At 38.7% G+C, this 19,207-nt stretch overlaps 1 protein-coding gene and 1 pseudogene across 1 annotated transcript; both read left to right on the top strand.

The window, feature by feature from the left end:
* Positions 1-6,575: 6,575 nt before the first annotated feature.
* LOC149495605 (uncharacterized) lies at positions 6,576-10,572 on the top strand. Its single transcript, XM_089723213.1, has 6 exons — positions 6,576-6,672; positions 6,718-7,877; positions 8,466-9,056; positions 9,192-9,317; positions 9,744-10,179; positions 10,514-10,572. The coding sequence occupies exons 1-6, from the start codon at positions 6,576-6,578 to the stop codon at positions 10,570-10,572; spliced, it is 2,469 nt and encodes an 822-aa protein (XP_089579339.1).
* Positions 10,573-12,173: 1,601 nt separating this feature from the next.
* LOC149495606 (uncharacterized) overlaps positions 12,174-19,207 on the top strand; it is a 37,628-nt pseudogene continuing 30,594 nt past the window's right edge.

The following is a 19,207-nucleotide window of genomic DNA, read 5'->3' on the forward strand; positions in this document are numbered from 1 at the left end:
ATTAGTGATTTGTCTCCCTTTGACATGGATGCAGATTTGAGGACAAATCTTTTTAAAGAAGGGGGGGGGATGATACGGATCCACTACCACAACAATGGCAATCCATTAGCACTTCCTAGTGGACCAATTACAAGGAGCCGTGCAAAGAAGTATGGAGCAACCATGTCCTTACACATTCAAGAACAAGTCACACAAGAGCTCCATGACCTTGCTTTCAACAAGTGCTATGAAGAACTTGAAGGAACACCTAAGTTTCTCACATTAATAGAAGCACATGTTGAGTGGGAACCTGAATTAGTTAGCACGCCCGTGCAAGGTGGCACACCCAGGCCATGCCCTCGTTCGACTTGCTGAGGAAAACAACTGATACGAATCCGCCATCACTCATCCATGGAACTTAAGGCAGCAAGGAGAACAACATGAAAAATCCATTAGTGCTACCTAGTGGATCAATTACAAGAAGTCATGTAAAGAAATATGGAGCAACCATGGAGATCAAGAGAGCATGGAGACCTCAACTTCTAATTAAGATTCGAGGACGAATCTTTTCGAGGAAAGGGGGAATGATACGAAATCGCTACCACTTAACCATAGATCTCAAGGAAGCATGGAGAACACCTAAGTTTCTCACATTAATGGAACTACATGTTGAGATGGAATCTGAAATTCCAGCATATGGCATGCCCTGGCCATACTAGAGCCTAACTTTGGCGTAATAAGTTAGCCCATTTTTGTTAGTTTTGAGTTGTAATGTTGTTAATGGGTTGGGCCACAATAAATTGGGCCACCCTTTTATTTTTATCCTTAGTTGGTTTGGATTAATTATTCCTTATCCTTAGTTGGTTTGGATTAATTATTCCTTATCCTTAGTTTTTTTGGATTAGTTAGTCCTTATCCTTAGTTGGTTTGGATTAATTATTCCTTATCATTAGTTGGTTTGGATTAATTATTCCTTATCATTAGTTGGTTTGGATTAATTATTCCTTATCCTTAGTTGGTTTGGATTAATTATTCCTTATCCTAGATTTGTTTAGATTTGGTCAATCTTTAGTAGATTTGGATTAGATATCCAAATCCTTAAGTTGTTATGATTTTTGTTAGTCATATCCTTAGTTGGTTTAGATTTGCTAAATCTTAATCCTTAGCTAACTCTAAATCCTTTAAGGATCTGGACCTCTTAGATTATTATAAATAGCTTGTTATTTTGTAATTAAAGACACAATTATTCAATCAATTAAAGAGAGATTTTCTTCTTCCATGCCTTTGGCGTGTTCATGTTTTTAGAGTGTGTGAGATTGCATTCTTCTAATTGCATCAAGAATCAAGGTAAACTTATCAATTCTTTGTGGCGTTCATCTTATTCTTTTACTCTATTATTGGTGTTCTTGCTTCTTTAAGCTTTGGGTGCCATAGAGGGGAGTTTATTTAGATCTTTGATCTCTTCCAAAACTTGTCATAGAGTTCATGGAATATATTTCCATAGGGTTCCGCGTCAGTTTGGTATCAGAGCCAAAGATTAAGGTAAATTCTTATTTATCTTAGCTCTAGGGTTTGTGTTTATTTTTTTTCTTGCTCTTCTTGTTTTTGTGTTTGTTTTCTTCTTCATCTTGTTTCTTTTGTGTTTGCTTTCTTTTGTTTAGTTTCAATTCGTTTTTTGCTTCAATTAAATTTAGTAATTTCGTTCTTGTTTCAATTCTGGAAGTTGATCTTAGATCTTGTTGACTAAAAAAAAAAATTTCGTCCACCATTGAAATTTGCTTGTGTGGATCTTGATTTTGTTCCTGAAGCCAAGGGATTTGATCCTAATCTTTAGGGATTTGACCTTATTTTGTGGGATTTGACCATATTTTGTGGGATTAGTTCCTAATTCTTGGGGATTTGACCTTATTTTGTGGGATTTGACCATATTTTGTGGGATTAGTTCCTAATTCTTGGGGATTTGACCTTATTTTGTGGGATTTGACCATATTTTGTGGGATTGTTCCTAATCCTTAGGGATTTGACCTTAAATTGTGGTATTGTTCCTAATTCTTAGGGATTTGACCTTATTTTGTGGGATTAAGTTTATCCACTATAATCTTTGATAAAATCCAATCAAATTCGTCCACCATTGAAGCTTGAGTTATTGTGTGGATTTTGTTCCTAATTCATAGGGATTTTGTTCCTAAATCTTAGGGATTTGACCTTATTTTGTGGAGATTAAGTTTATCCACTATAATCTTTGATAAAATCCAATCAAATTCGTCCACCATTGAAGCTTGAGTTATTGTGTGGATTTTGTTCCTAATTTATAGGGATTTTGTTCCTAAATCTTAGGGATTCGTGATACGGATCCACTACCACCAACCACCTATGGAACTTAAGGAAACAAGGACCACATCAATGACAATCCATTAGCACTTCCTAGTGGACCAATTACAAGGAGCCGTGTAAAGAAGTATGGAGCAACCATGTCCTTATACATTCAAGAACAAATCACACAAGAGCTCCACGACCTTGCTTTCAACAAGTGCTATGAAGAACTTGAAGAAACACCTAAGTTTCTCACATTAATGGAAGCACAAGTTGAGTTGGACCCGTCTGCTACAGTAAATTTGACTTTTCTACAGTAACTTTGACTTGAAGGCTTGTAGAAGCACGCCCGTGCAAGATAGCACGCCCCAGACCGTGCACTCTACTGCCTCTTGCAAGGGAAACTCATGCATGCGCGCATGCCCGTGCCAATTAGCACGCCCTAGACCGTGCAACTGTCTGCCTCTCGCGAAGGAAGCATACCATGCGCGCACGCCCGTGCACCATGCAACTGTCTGCCTCTCAATATTAGTTAGTTATTTTTGAGTTTTTGCTTTGTTAATGGGTTGGGCCTCCAATATTTCGGCCACCCTTGATTAGTTAGCACCTTGGCACGCCCTAGACCGTGCAACTGTCTGCCTCTCAATATTAGTTAGTTATTTTTGAGTTTTTGCTTTGTTAATGGGTTGGGCCTCCAATATTTCGGCCACCCTTGATTAGTTAGCCTTATTTTGTTTAGATTTAGTTAATCTTTAGTGGATTTGGAATAGATATCCAAATCCTTAAGTTGTTATGATTTTGTTAGTCATATCCTTAGTTGGTTTAGATTTGCTAAATCCTAATCCTTAGCTAACTCTAAATCCTTTAAGGATCTAGACCTCTTAGATTAGTATAAATAGCTTGTTATTTTGTAATTTTAACAATCAATTATTCAATGAATTAAAGACTACTTCTTCATGCTTAGGCGTGTTCATGTTTTTAGAGAGTGTGAGATTGCATTCTTCTAATTGCATCAAGAATCAAGATAAACTTATCAATTCTTTGTGGCGTTTATCTTATTCTTTTACTCTATTATTGGTGTTCTTGCTTCTTTAAGCTTTGGGTGCCATAGAGGGGAATTTAATCTAGATCTTTGATCTCTTCCAAAACTTGTCATTGAGTTCATGAAATTTATTTTCATTGGGTTCCGCGTCAGTTTGGTATCAGAGCCAAAGATTAAGGTAAATTCTTATTTATCTTAGTTCTAGGGTTTGTGTTTATTTGTTTTCTTATTCATCTTGTTCTTGTGTTTGTTTTCTTCTTCTTCTTGTTTCTTTTGTGTTGTTTTCTTTCGTTTAGTTTCAATTCGTTTTTGCTTCAATTAAATTTAGTAATTTCGTTCTTGTTTCAATTCTGGAAGTTTAGATCTTAGATCTTGTGTGGATCTTGATTTGTTCCTGAATCCAAGGGATTTGATCCTAATTCAAAGGGATCTTACCTTAATTTGTGGGATTTTGCCATATTTTGTGGGGTTATTCCTAATCCTTAGGAGATTTGACCATATTTAGTGGGATTGTTCCTAATCCTAAAGGGATTTGACCATATTTTATGGGATTTAGTTATCCACTATAATCTTGTGATAAAATCCAATCTTAACTACTTGTGGATAAGATAACAAAAATTAGTTGACCATATCTTTTGAGATTAAGCAAAATCTACTACAATCCTTGTCAAATCTAAGAATCCTACCTAAATTGGGTTGCATTGAAAAGGGAAACAAGGCAGCACGCCCGTGCTTCACCTCAAGCACACCCGTGCTAGTTCTTGACTTCCACTAGTTGGACTAGGATTTACACGCACGCCCGTGCTCCATCTAGCACGCCCGTGCTCGGTTCTGAACCTATTAAACAAACTGTTTTCTTTTGTTTTTCTTTGATTACTTGCTTTGTTTTGGGTAGAATTAATTAGGTCCATATTTGGTTTGCTTTGTAGTAAGCTAAATTCATACATCATATAGGATATTGTCTTTTAAATTCTAGTTTCTTTGTTTTTGTGTGAGCTTTCTATTGCTTCTATTACATTGTTAGGGTGTGTTTGCTTGTTCACTACACTCTAATTGATAATTACAGTAGTGCATTATTCATACTCTTGTGCTACTATCCATCACGTTTTGAGTCTTCATTCTAGAATTTGTGCTTGCTTTCATTGTTAAGTTTTATTCCTTGATTCTAAACGTCATCTTTGAGCTGGTTGGTTGAACTAAGATTCTGAAGTTCAATTGGAAGAATTGCAAGGAGTGATTACAAGAGTGTAAACACGTGAGGGAGTGATTTATCAATAACCCAAATCTTTTGTGTTTTCTTTTGAATACTAACCATGAGTACAGGCAAATCTGGAGATGGTAATGATGGACTTCCAATTAAGGATCCTCAATTAAAACTCTTCATGGAAGCAATTCAAGGACAGTTTAGAACCTTCAATAATCTTGTCCAAGACATGAAGGAGGAATTACAAGAGATTAAAGCTTCACAAAGCTCTAATACAACTAGAACTCGTCCACAAACTAGATTTCAAGACCATGATGTTGAAGAGAGTGAAGAGACCAATCCTAATAAACTTGATGGGGACTTGGGATCAATTAAAATGAGGATTCCAGAATTCAAAGGCAACAACAATGCTGAAGAATATCTTGAATGGGAGATTTTTGAATGCCATAACTATTGATACAGATCAAGGGAGCAAGATGAAGGATCCTTTAGCTCTACCCGAGGGACCAATCACAAGAGCTCGTGCAACCAAGCTACGAACAGCCTTGAATGCATTTACTCAAGAACAAATCACATTGGAGCTTCAAGATCATAATTATGCAAGAAGTGAGATTGAACTTGAAGAAGCTCCAAAGCTTGTTATGGTGCTTGAGGCGTGCAAAGAGGCTGCCCATTGATGCATTCTACATGGTTCTATACTTAGGCAAATTTAGGAGGATGTTATTTTATTATGAGCTTAAGTATGGGCTGTGTAGGGCCTCTGGCCATTTGTCTTGCTTTTATTTAAATTCTATTAGTGGACTTAATTAATTAAGTGTAAGGCTGGTTGGGCTTATTTTCTAGAGTTGGGCCAGTCCTAGATTAGTTAATGTTTAAGTCAGGCTTGTTTTAATTAGTTAGCTTTGGACTTGTATGTAATTAAGCCCATTTGGGCCACATTAGGTTTAGGCCTGGGCTAACTTAAGTTAATAGCTAAATTAGGGTTAGCTTAGGTTATTTATATTGCATTGTAAGAGAGCTGCACGGCAGCCAACATTAATTTGAATCAAAACCAACGTGTTTTCTTTGTTCTTCAAGAACAAACCGTGTTCTTCATCCTTGCATGAATAGAACCGAATTTTCCTTAGTAATTAGGCTTGTGAGTTCTACAAGATTAATTGCGCCAAGAATTTCAGAGTTGTTTTCAAAAGTACTTGAAGGTAAGTTTCTGATTCTTGTTCTAAATTCCTTGTTTTTTCTCTCTTCAAGAGTACTTGGGGGTTAAAGGGATTGACGGGTACTTCCGTGATTGCATGCTTTCCGCTAGATTTCCTTGTTGATTTGCAAGAGTACTTGTTAATTAGGTAGGGTCGCATTATCTGGTATCAGAGTTGGACCTCACACGTCCAGAGAGAAGCACGCCCAGAAGCACGCCCGTGCGCCTGCCCGTGCTCGCCTCTGGAAGTCCAGGCGATTCTATAGGCTGGGAGAAGCACGTCCGTGCTACCTCTCTAATCAGCCTGTGCTTGCTTCTGGAAGTCCAAGCACGCCCGTGCCAAACATAGCACACCCCGTGCTTGCCTCTGGAAGTCCAAAACTTGCCCGTGCCGTTCCAGCACGCCCGTGCTTTGCCTCTTTTCATTGCTAAAGTGTTATTTGCTTGTTCCTTCACTTTAGTTTATTAACTTCAAGCAATACACCTTCTTGTTCTTGTATTGCCATTCAAAACGTTGTGAATTCTTGTTAGAGTTTGTGCATTACTTGATTATATTCTTTGCTTTCCTAACTTTCTCTTGACTTTTGTAGCAACTTTGGGATTCTGAAGTGCAATTATTCAAGTGGAAAGAGTGGTAAAAGGCTGGAGTGAAACCCACATATTGTGAAAAAGCCAAATAAAGAGAGAAACACGTGAGGGAGTGATAAACTAACCATTTCCTTTAGTTTTTGTGTTTGTTATTCTATTTCAGGATGTCTGATTCATCTAGAGATAAGAATGACAGCCCTCTCAAAGTTGAAGATCCAAAACTACAAGCCTTTCTAGACGCTTTCTCTGGAGAAATGGGACGAATCACTAGGCTTATGGAGAGTTTTAATGATAGACTGGAACTTCAAGAACAAAGGACAGAAAGACATGACCCTAATGCCACAAGGAGGGGTGCAACCACTTCCAAAGAGCACTCTAGACAACCTTGGCATGAAGAGTATGAAGAAGAGAATGATGAATGGCATAGAGAGCCCCCATGGGCAAGAGGAGGTAGAAATAACAGAGGAAGAGGAAGAGGGATTGGTAGAGGCCGTGTTTACAGAAATGAAACCTACTATGGGGAGGATGAAGAAGAGGTTGATATGCCATTAGATGGTAACTTGGGTAACATCAAACTCAAGGTGCCACCTTTCAAAGGCCGAAACAATGCAGACGAGTACTTGGAATGGGAAAGGAAGGTTGAGATGATATTTGAATGCAACAGGTATACTAAGGAGAAAAAGGTGAAGATTGCAGCCTTAGAATTCCAAGATTATGCTCTGTTTTGGTGGGATCAACTTAATCAAAGCCGAAGAAAAGTGGGACGACGACCTATCCACAATTGGGAGGATATGAAGGAGGTAATGAGAAAACGTTTTCTTCTTGAGCATTATTTTAGAGAGTTACATCAGAAACTTCATAGACTTGTCCAAGGAGCCAAATCAGTAGAAGACTACCATAAAGATATGGAGATGTGCATGGCTAGAGCACACATCGAGGAGAGTGAGGAGGTGACTATGGCTAGATTCCTAGGTGGCCTTAATAAGGACATAGCTGATGCACTAGAAATGTACAGGTATGATTCCATAGAGGAGATGCTGAATATGGCTATGAAGTTAGAGAAGCAGAGAAAAGGGAAGAGCACCACATCATATAGGGCTGCCAACAACAACAGCAACTCTTGGGGTGCTAGATGGCCTAAAAGGGAAGAGAAAAAGGAGTTTCAAAGCTCTACACAAAAGGGGGCAGATTCAGTGTCTAAGGCATTCACGCCTAATGCCCCAACTCATTCAAAGGGATCAAGTTCCACTACTCCTAGTAGAGACATCAAATGTTTCAAATGTCTTGGGAAGGGCCATATATCTTCTCAATGCCCTAACAAAAGGGTAATAGTGATTCGAGATGGCTACACCTATTCTGAATCTGAGGATGAAGAAAACCCAATGCCGCCACTTGAGGACTGCCATGATGATGATGATGAGGTTGATGAAGAAGTTTTACAACCTGAGATGGGACAGTTACTAGTTACCAGGCGAGTTCTCAACATGCAAGTTCAAGAGGAGAGCTTAGAACAAAGAGAGAATATTTTCCATACTAGATGCTTGGTACTTAACAAGGTATGTCTTTTAATTATTGATAGTGGAAGTTGCACTAATGTAGCTAGTTTGAGCATGGTGCAGAAATTGGGTTTGACATGTGTACAGCACCCAAGGCCATATAAGCTTCAATGGCTCAATGATATGGGTTCTGTAAGAGTAAACAAGCAGGTGAAGGTGCCATTCTCCATTGGATGGTACAAGGATGAGGTCACTTGTGATGTAGTACCTATGCTAGCTGGGCATATTCTTCTAGGCCGCCCATGGCAATACGACAGGCGAGTCTAGCATGATGGGTACACCAACCGGTTCTCTCTTACCTATTTGGGTAAACATGTGGTTCTAGCTCCTTTGACACCACCTGAGGTCTATATGGACCAAAAGAGGATATTAGAAAGTGAGGGGCAGAATTGTATTCAGGGGGAGGGAGAAAATAAAGATAAAGAAAACGGGGAAAAAGAGGCCAAGAGTGAAAAGAAACAATTGAATGGCCCATTGGTGAGTGAAACAACAAGAGAAGGAAGAAAGAAACAAAACATGTATGTAAGAGAGAGAGAGATTCGCAGTAGTGTTAGTGAGGGTAGACCAATCTTAATGATTCGGTTTAAGGAAACTTTGCTTAACTTGACTAACATTGACACTTCTTCTTTGCCTTCTAATTTTGTTTCTTTATTGCAGGAGTTTTCTGATGTGTTTCCTGATGAAATGCCTAGCGGACTGCCACCCCTAAGAGGCATTGAGCATCAGATTGACTTTGTGCCTGGAGCTACAATTCCTAACAGGCCAGCATATAGGAGCAACCCCATGGAGACTAAGGAGTTGCAGCGCCAAGTTGATGACCTGTTGTCTAAGGGATTTGTGAGGGAGAGTATGAGCCCATGTGCAGTTCCTGTATTACTTGTGCCTAAGAAGGACGGTTCTTGGAGGATGTGTGTTGACTGCCGAGCTGTCAACAAAATCACAGTTAAGTATCGCCATCCAATTCCTAGGCTAGATGATATGCTAGATGAACTGCATGGTAGTAAGTACTTTTCTAAAATTGACTTAATGAGTGGATATCATCAAATTAGAATGAAGTTAGGTGATGAATGGAAAACTGCCTTTAAGACTAAATATGGTTTATATGAGTGGATGGTTATGCCATTTGGACTAACAAATGCACCTAGTACTTTCATGAGATTAATGAACCATATCTTACGTGCTTTTCTAGGCAAATTTGTTGTGGTTTATTTTGATGATATACTGATTTATAGCCAATCTATTGATGAGCATATTGAGCATGTTAGGTTAGTATTGATAACTTTGAGAGCTGAAAAGTTATATGCTAAACTACAGAAATGCACTTTTTGCATAGATAGGCTTGTTTTTCTTGGTTTTGTTGTGAGTGCACAGGGGATTGAAGTCGATGAGGAGAAGGTTAAAGCAATTCGAGAATGGCCAACTCCTAAATCTATATCTGAGGTGAGGAGTTTCCATGGCTTGGCAAGCTTCTACCGGAGGTTTGTGAAGGACTTCTCTACTATAGCAGCCCCACTCATAGAGGTGGTAAAGAAGGAAGTTGGGTTCAAATGGGGGGAAGCGCAACAAAGGGCATTTGATACTTTAAAATCCATTCTTTGTTCTGCTCCTATTTTAGTTTTACCTGACTTTGATAAAACATTTGAGATTGAGTGTGACGCTTCTGGTGTAGGTATTGGTGCAGTGTTGATGCAGGAGAGAAAGCCTATTGCCTATTTCAGTGAGAAACTCAATGGAGCGCAACTCAATTATTCAACCTATGACAAGGAGCTATATGCTCTAGTGAGAGCATTGGAGGTATGGCAACATTACCTTCTACCCAAAGAATTTGTCATACACACTGACCATGAGTCTTTAAAGCACCTCAAGGGACAAGGTAAGTTGAACAAGAGACATAGTAAGTGGGTTGAATTCATTGAACAGTTTCCTTTTGTGATTAAATACAAGCAAGGGAAAGAAAATATTGTGGCTGATGCACTTTCTAGGAGGTATGCTTTAATTACTACTCTTAATGCTAAGTTGTTAGGATTTGAGCATATAAAATCCTTGTATGTTGATGATGATGACTTCGGTCTTATTTGGAGTGCATGTGAACATGGGGCATTTAATAAGTTCTTTAGGCATGAGGGGTTTTCATTTAAGGGAAATAAACTTTGTATACCCAAATGTTCTATGCGTGAATTGCTTGTATTAGAATCGCATTGTGGAGGACTTATGGGGCATTTTGGTGTTCTTAAAACATATGATATACTTGCTGAACATTTCTTTTGGCCACATATGCGTAGGGATGTAGAGAAACTGTGTGGTGTGTGTATAGCATGTAAGCAAGCTAAGTCTAAATCTATGCCTCATGGCCTTTATATGCCTTTACCTGTACCTACTTTGCCTTGGACTGATGTTTCTATGGATTTTGTACTTGGATTGCCCAGAACAAAGCGTGGTAGGGATAGTATTTTGTTGTTGTGGACAAGTTTAGTAAGATGGCACATTTCATTGCATGCCATAAGAGTGATGATGCTGTCCATGTTGCTGAGTTGTTTTTCAGGGAGGTTGTGAGATTGCATGGGGTGCCACGCACCATAGTCTCAGACCATGATGCCAAGTTCCTTTCTCATTTTTGGCGTGTTTTATGGAGTAAGCTTGGTACGAAGTTGTTGTACTCTACTACTTGTCACCCCCAAACGGATGGCCAGACTGAGGTAGTTAACAGAACTCTAGGTACTTTGCTTAGAGCGGTGGTTGGTAAGAATCTGAAAACCTGGGAGGATTATTTGCCTTTCATTGAATTTGCTTATAATAGGTCTATACATTCTTCTAGTGGTTATAGTCCATTTGAGCTTGTGTATGGTTTTAATCCTTTGACTGTACTTGATTTATCTCCTTTGCCTTTGAGTGAAATTGCTAACTTAGATGGTGAAAAGAAGGCTGAATTGGTTAGGGAGATACATGCTAAAGCCAGGGCTCATATAGACATGAAGAACAAAAGCTATGCTGACCGTGCCAACAAGGGAAGGAGGCGTGTGGTATTTCAACCTGGAGATTGGGTTTGGGTGCACATGAGGAAAGAAAGATTCCCAAACCAAAGGAAAGGAAAGCTTGCTGCCCGAGGTGATGGGCCTTTTCAAGTGTTGGAGAGGATCAATGACAATGCCTACAAGATTTATCTACCAGGTGAGTATGGCGTGTCTGCTACCTTTAATGTTTCTGACCTTTCTCCATTTGATTATGATTCAGATTTGAGGACAAATCTTTTTGAGGAGGGAGGGAATGATACAGATCAAGGGAGCAAGATGAAGGATCCTTTAGCTCTACCCGAGGGACCAATCACAAGAGCTCGTGCAACCAAGCTACGAACAGCCTTGAGTGCATTTACTCAAGAACAAATCACATTGGAGCTTCAAGATCATAATTATGCAAGATGTGAGATTGAACTTGAAGAAGCACCAAAGCTTGTTATGGTGCTTGAGGCGTGCAAAGAGGCTGCCCATTGATGCATTCTACATGGTTCTATACTTAGGCAAATTTAGGAGGATGTTATTTTATTATGAGCTTAAGTATGGGCTGTGTAGGGCCTCTGGCCATTTGTCTTGCTTTTATTTAAATTCTATTAGTGGACTTAATTAATTAAGTGTAAGGCTGGTTGGGCTTATTTTCTAGAGTTGGGCCAGTCCTAGATTAGTTAATGTTTAAGTCAGGCTTGTTTTAATTAGTTAGCTTTGGACTTGTATTTAATTAAGCCCATTTGGGCCACATTAGGTTTAGGCCTGGGCTAACTTAAGTTAATAGCTAAATTAGGGTTAGCTTAGGTTATTTATATTGCATTGTAAGAGAGCTGCACGGCAGCCAACATTAATTTGAATCAAAACCAACGTGTTTTCTTTGTTCTTCAAGAACAAACCGTGTTCTTCATCCTTGCATGAATAGAACCGAATTTTCCTTAGTAATTAGGCTTGTGAGTTCTACAAGATTAATTGCGCCAAGAATTTCAGAGTTGTTTTCAAGAGTACTTGAAGGTAAGTTTCTGATTCTTGTTCTAAATTCCTTGTTTTTTCTCTCTTCAAGAGTACTTGGGGGTTAAAGGGATTGACGGGTACTTCCGTGATTGCATGCTTTCCGCTAGATTTCCTTGTTGATTTGCAAGAGTACTTGTTAATTAGCTAGGGTCGTATTAACTATTCTCAAGAAAAGAAATCTCATCTTGCTGCTGTTGAATTCAAAGGCTATGCCATGTTTTGGTGGGAACAATTGCTATTGAAAAGAAGAAGGAGGGGATTACGACCCGTACCACCATGGGAACTCATGAAAGAGCTAATGCACCAAAAATTTATCCCTACTCACTACTTTAGGGATTTACACAATAAATTAGCTAGAATGGTGCAAGGAGGAAGGAGTGTAGAAGAATACTACAAGGAGATGGAGATTTGCATGGCAAGGGCCAAGATTGAAGAAGATGAGCAAATCACCATGTCACGATTCCTTGGAGGTCTAAATAAAGACATTGCTGATGCTTTAGAGATGTATAGGTATGATACCTTGGAAGATATGATAGATATGGCCATGAAACTTGAAAGACAGAAAAAGGGGAGATCCACCAATAAGTATTCCAACAACACATGGGGATCTAAATGGCCTAAAGAAGGTAAGAAGAAGGAATTTAGAGGTTCTAATTCTCAAAGGACAGATTCAACTTCAAAAGGTAAAGAAACTGTCCAAACTCCATTTAAAAGCAACAAAGGTACTTCTAACTCTACAACCCCTTCTAGAGAAATTAAATGTTTTAAATGTTTGGGGAAAGGGCATTATGCATCTCCATGTCCTAATAAAAGGGTTATGATTGCTAAAGATGATGGGAATGTTAGTTCTGAATCTGAATGTAGTGATTATGATGATATGCCTAATTTAGATGATGATAATGATGATTCAGAAAATTTAATACTTCCTGAACATGGAGAAGCTTTGGTTGCTAGACGTGCTTTGAACATGCATGTTAAAGAAGAAAGCCTTGAGCAACGTGAGAATATATTTCACACTAGATGTTTGATTAGTGGAAAAGTGTGTACTCTTATTATTGATGGGGGTAGTTGCACTAATGTTGCTAGTGTAAACATGGTAAACAAACTGAACTTAACTTGTCTCAAGCATCCTAAGCCTTATAGGTTGCAATGGTTGAATGATTGTGGGGAAGTAAAAGTGACTAAACAGGTACTTGTGCCATTTTCTATTGGATGGTACGAAGATGAAATTTTGTGTGACATAGTACCTATGCAAGCTGGACATCTATTGTTGGGAAGACCATGGCAATATGATAGAAGAGCACTTCATGATGGATTCCACAATCGATACTCTTTGATTCATAAGGGGAAAAAGGTGGTTCTTGTACCTTTATCACCTCAAGAGGTTTATGAAGACCAAAGAAAGATAGTTGAGAGAGAGAGAGAGGTTTCGGCCTTGAGAAAACATGAGAGTGAAAATTCGAGATTGAGAGAACAAAAGAGAGAAAAGAGTAAGGATGAGGGAAAAGAGGCCACAAAAATAACAAAACAAATAAATGGCCCAATTGTGAGTGAAAAACAGAGAGTAGAGAAAAAGAAACAGACTTTTTATGCAAGAGTTAGAGAGGTTAAATGTGCTATTGCCTTGGAGAAACCCATATTGCTTCTAAGGTACAAAGAGGTTTTATTTGCTGAAACTAACACTAACCTTGATAGTTTGCCTTCTATGTTTGTTTCTATGTTGCAGGAATTTGATGATGTCTTTCCTAGTGAACTACCAAGTGGTTTACCACCTTTAAGAGGAATAGAACATCAAATTGACTTTATTCCTGGATCCACCATTCCAAATAGGCCTGCCTATAGAAGCAATCCAATGGAAACAAAGGAGTTGCAAAGGCAAGTTGATGAACTTATGGAGAAAGTTTTGGTAAGAGAAAGCATGAGCCCGTGTGCCGTTCCTGTGCTACTAGTACCTAAAAAGGATGGAACTTGGCGCATGTGTGTTGATTGTAGAGCGGTCAACAAAATCATTGTAAAGTATAAACACCCTATCCCTAGACTTGATGATATGTTAAATGAATTGCATGGGGCAACTTACTTTACTAAAATTGATTTAATGAGTGGTTACCATCAAATTAGAATGCAACCAGGTGATGAATGGAAAACTGCTTTTAAAACAAAGTATGGTTTGTATGAATGGTTAGTTATGCCTTTTGGACTATCTAATGCACCTAGTACTTTTATGAGGCTCATGAACCATGTATTGCGTGCCTTCTTAGGAAAGTTTGTGGTTGTATACTTTGAAGATATGGTCAACTAATCCTTATTATCTTATCCACAAGTAGTTAAGATTAGGTTTTATCATAAGATTATAGTGGATAAACTAAATCCCATAAAATATGGTCAAATCCCTTAGGATTAGGCACAATCCCACAAAATATGGTCAAATCTTCTAAGGATTAGGAATAATCCCACAAAATATGGTCAAATCCCACAAAATAAGGTAAAATCCCTTTGAATTAGGATCAAATCCCTTGGATTCAGGAACAAAAACAAGATCCACACCAACAATTTTAATGGTGGACGAAAAATTTTTTTCTATACTCTTTTTTTTTGTCAACAAGATCTAAGATCTAAACTTCCAGAATTGAAACAAGAACGAAATTACTAAATTTAATTGAAGCAAAAACGAATTGAAACTTAAACAAAACAAGAAACAAACACAAGAAACAAGATGAAGAAGAAAACAAACACAAGAATAAGAAGAACAAGAAAACAAATAAACACAAACCCTAAAGCTAAGATAAATAAGAATTTACCTTAATCTTTGACTCTGATACCAAATTGACGCGGAACCCTATGGAAATATATTCCATGAACTCTATGACAAGTTTTGGAAGAGATCAAAGATCTAGAATAAACTCCCCTCTATGGCACCCAAAGCTTAAAGAAGCAAGAACACCAATAATAGAGTAAAAGAATAAGATAAACGCCACAAAGAATTGATAAGTTTACCTTGATTCTTGATGCAATTAGAAGAATGCAATCTCACACTCTCTAAAAACATGAACACGCCAAAGGCATGGAAGAAGAAAATCTCTCTTTAATTGATTGAATAATAATCTATATATAATTACAAAATAACAAGCTATTTATACTAATCTAAGAGGTCCAGATCCTTAAAGGATTTAGAGTTAGCTAAGGAGTAGGATTTAGCAAATCTAAACCAACTAAGGATAAGACTAACAAAATCATAACAACTTAAGGATTTGGATATCTAATCCAAATCTACTAAAGATTGACTAAATCTAAACAAAATAGGGCTAAAACAATTAATGGTGGCCGAATTATGGAAGGCCTAACCCATTAACATAGCAAAAATTCAAAATAAACTAACTAGCTTATGAGAGGCAGTGGCTTGCACGGCCTGGGGCGTGCCAATTGGCACGGGCGTGCTTCAATGGTAAGGCTTCCTTTGCGAGAGGCAGAGGCTTGCACGGTCTGGGGCGTGCCAGATGGCATGAGCGTGCGCGCATGTATGAGTTTCCCTAGCGAGAGGCAGAAGAGTGCACGGTCTGGGGCGTGCTTCAAATCAAGTGATGTTCCTTGAGAGGTAGAAGCTTGCACGGTTTAGGGCGTGATACCTTGCGCGGGCGTGCTATCCAATTCTGGTTCCCATTCAACATGTGCTTCTATTAATGTGAGAAACTTAGGTGTTCCTTCAAGTTCTTCATAGCACTTGTTGAAAGCAAGGTCATGGAGCTCTTGTGTGATTTGTTCTTGAATGTATAAGGACATGGTTGCTCCATACTTCTTTGCACGGCTCCTTGTAATTGGTCCACTAGGAAGCACTAATGGATTGCCATTGATGTGGTGATACGGATCGGATCAAAGAATGGGATATAAGTTCGCCTCTATGGCACCCCACGTTTATAAGGAAACAGAAACACCAATAATCGAGATTAAACGCTCTATGGCACCCCACGTTTATAATGAAACGGTAACACCAGTAATCGAGCAAAGAACAAGATAAACGCCACAAACAAGTTGATAAGCTTACCTTAATTCTTGATGCAATTAGAGGAAGCAATCTCTCACTATCACTCTATGCAAAGGAGAACAAGCAAAGCTTGAACAGATGAAGTTTTCAATATCTCAAAGTTGTGTTCTTACATGGAATACAAGATATTTATACTAAAACAAGAAACTAGGGTTTAATGAAGCATAAAACACATAAAACACGCTAACTGTAGCACTGTAGCGCTTCTGAGTTCCTGTAGCACGTTACTGTAGCAGCGTGCTTTCCTCCACTTAAAGAGCCACCAACAACATTAGAAGCCTAGGAATGCCTTCAAGTTCCTCACAACACTTGGTGAATGCAACATCATGCAGTTCTTGTGTTATTTGGGCTTGAACAAATAATGATATGGCTGCCCCATATCGCTTGGCACGGCTCCTTGTAATCGGTCCAATAGGAAGCACCAATGGATCTCCTTCGTCGTTCACCATGCCTCCTTGTGATCCAGCGACGAGTGATGATGGATCCGTATCATGTGGTCCTTGTTTCCTTGAGTTCCATAGGTGGTTGGTGGTAGTGGATCCGTATCAATTTTGTTCCTAATTCTTAGGGATTTGACCATATTTTGTGGGATTTGTTCCTAATTTTTTGGGATTTGACCATATTTTGTGGGATTAGTTCCTAAATCTTGGGGATTTGACCTTATATTGTGGGATTAAGTTTATCCACTATAATCTTGTGATCAAATCCAATCTTAACTACTTTGTAACAAGAATTAGTTGTCCATATCTTTTGAGATTAAGCAAATCTACTACAATCCTTGTCAAATCTAAAATCCTACCTAAATTGGGTTACATTGAAAAAGGATTTAATTCAGCACGCCCGTGCTCCACCTCAAGCACACCCGTGCTAGGGCCTGACCTTCACTTATTCGACTAAGCATTACATGCACGCCCGTGCTTCTTTCTAGCACGCCCGTGCCCGATTCTGACCATTGTTTTCTTTTGGATTTTCTTTGATTGCTTGCTTTGTTTTGGGTAGAATTATTTAGGTCCATATTTGGTTTGCTTTGTAGTAAACTAAATTCATACATTATATCTAGTAATTGTCTTTTAAATTCTAGTTTCTTTATTTTTTGTGTGAACTTTCTATTGCTTCTATTACATTGTTAGGGTGTGTTTGCTTGTTTACTACACTCTAATTGATAATTAAAGTAGTGCATTGTTTATATTCTTGTGCTACTATCCATCTCGTTTTGAGTCTTCTTTCTAGAATTTGTACTTGCTTTTATTGTTAAGATTTATTCCATGTTTCTAAATGTGCTTTTGAGTTGGTTTGTGCACCTAAGATTCTGAAGTTCAATTAGAAGAATGCAAGGAGTGATTATAGAGTGTAAACATGTGAGGGAGTGATTTACCATTAACTCAAATCTTCTTGTGTTTTCTCTTTTGAATACTAACCATGAGTACAGATAATAGTGAGGATGAAAGTCGAATAGATGATTACCAATTAAAACTTGTAATGGAGTCAATCTAAGAACAGTTTAGAAGCTACAACAAGAGCTCGTCCTAGTACCACATCGACTAGAATTCAAACTCTTGAAGGTGAGGAGGTCGATAATCCTAACCATTACTTTAGGAATTTGAACAATAAGTCAGGGAGGGTGCAAGGAAGGAAAAGTGTGGATCACCTCAATAGGTATTCATTCTCAAAGGATGGATGGATGACTAGCCCAAAATCATGTTCCTTAAAAGAAGCGTGTGAAGACCAATATGGAAATCAAAAGATGAGTTTCGAGATTGTCAGAAAAAGAGTGTAAAAGTAAAATGAGTGAAAACATACTGAGTGAAAATAAGAAGAAAGAGGGAGAAGAAAAGGAAAAACAAATTCAACCTATATTTGTACCTTTGTGCAAAGAAGTTTGTTTGACCGTCAATGATCTTAAACCATCTTTGCCAAGTGTGTTTGTTGATCCTTTACAAGAATTTGAAGATGTGTTTCCAAAAAAGGATTACCAATCTTCAATTGAGGATAAAAAGATGGTTCTTGATCCCTTATCACCTCAAGAAGTATATGAAGATCAAAGGAAGATAATTGAGAGAGAAAGAGAGGTTTCGGCCTTGAGGAAGAATGAGAGTGAGACTTCGAGTTCAAAAGAACCAAAGTGTGAAAAGAGTGAAGAAAAAGAGGAGGAAGAAGCCACAGAACAAACAAAACAAAGTGATAGCCCATTAGAGAGTGAAACTTCAAGATTGAGAGAACAAAAGAGTGAGAAGAGTAAGGAGGACGGGAAAGAGGCCACAAAAATAACAAAACAAATTAATGGCCCAATTGTGAGTGAAAAAGAGAAACAAATTATGTATGTGAAAAAGAGAGAGATCCAAAACAGTGAGAGAGAGGGTAGACCAGTCTTGATGACTCGGTTTAAGGAGTTTTTGCATAATTTGACTAACATTGACACTTCTTCTCTACCTTCTAGTTTTGTTTCTTTGTTGCAGGAGTTCCCTAATGGTAAGAAGAAGCCTACATTGGTGAAGGAGATGCATGCTAAAGCTAGGGTTCATATGAACATGAAGAACAAAGGCTATGCCAACCGTGCCAACAAGAGAAGAAGACATGTTGTGTTTAAATCAGGTGATTGGGTTTGGGTACATTTTCACAAGGAAAAGTTTCCTAACCAAAGAAAGATTAAGTTTGATGAACGTGGAGATGGACCATTCCAAGTCATGGAGCACGTTGATGAGAACACCTACAAGATAGGCTTACCAGGTGAGTACAGTGTTTCCATTACTTTTAATGTTAGTGATTTGTCTCCCTTTGACATGGATGCAGATTTGAGGACAAATCTTTTTTAAAGAAGGGGGGATGATACGGATCCACTATCACCAACTACCTATGGAGGTCAAGGGAACAAGGACCACAACAATGGCAATCCATTAGTACTTCCTAGTGGACCAATCACAAGGAGCCGTGCAAAGAAGTATGGAGCAACCATGTCCTTATACATTCAAGAACAAATCACACAAGAGCTCCGTGACCTTGCTTTCAACAAGTGCTATGAAGAACTTGAAGGAACACCTAAGTTTCTCACATTAATGGAAGCACATGTTGAGTTGGAACCTGAATTTCCAACACATGACATGCCTAGACCATGCTTGGTTAGCACGCCCGTGCAAGGTGGCATGCCCCAGGCCGTGCAAGCTTCTGCCTCTCAAGGAACAACACTTAACTCGACGCACGCCCGTGCCAACTAGCACGCCCCAGGCTGTGCACTCTTCTGCCTCTCGCGAGGAAAACTCATACATACGTGCATGCCCATGCCA

Source organism: Jatropha curcas, chromosome 6, assembly GCF_041381405.1.
Source record: "Jatropha curcas cultivar XTBG-Jc1 chromosome 6, XTBG_Jcur_1.0, whole genome shotgun sequence".
Lineage (NCBI taxonomy): Eukaryota > Viridiplantae > Streptophyta > Magnoliopsida > Malpighiales > Euphorbiaceae > Jatropha > Jatropha curcas.

Coding starts and splice junctions, on each gene's coding strand:
- LOC149495605 (XM_089723213.1), top strand. CDS start 6,576: ATGGGACGAATCACTAGGCTTATGGAGAGTTTTAATGATAGACTGGAA. Junction 6,673..6,717: donor CCCTAATGCCACAAGGAGGG/GTGCAACCACTT, acceptor CTTGGCATGAAG/AGTATGAAGAAGAGAATGAT. Junction 10,180..10,513: donor GGATGTAGAGAAACTGTGTG/GTGTGTGTATAG, acceptor TTATGGAGTAAG/CTTGGTACGAAGTTGTTGTA.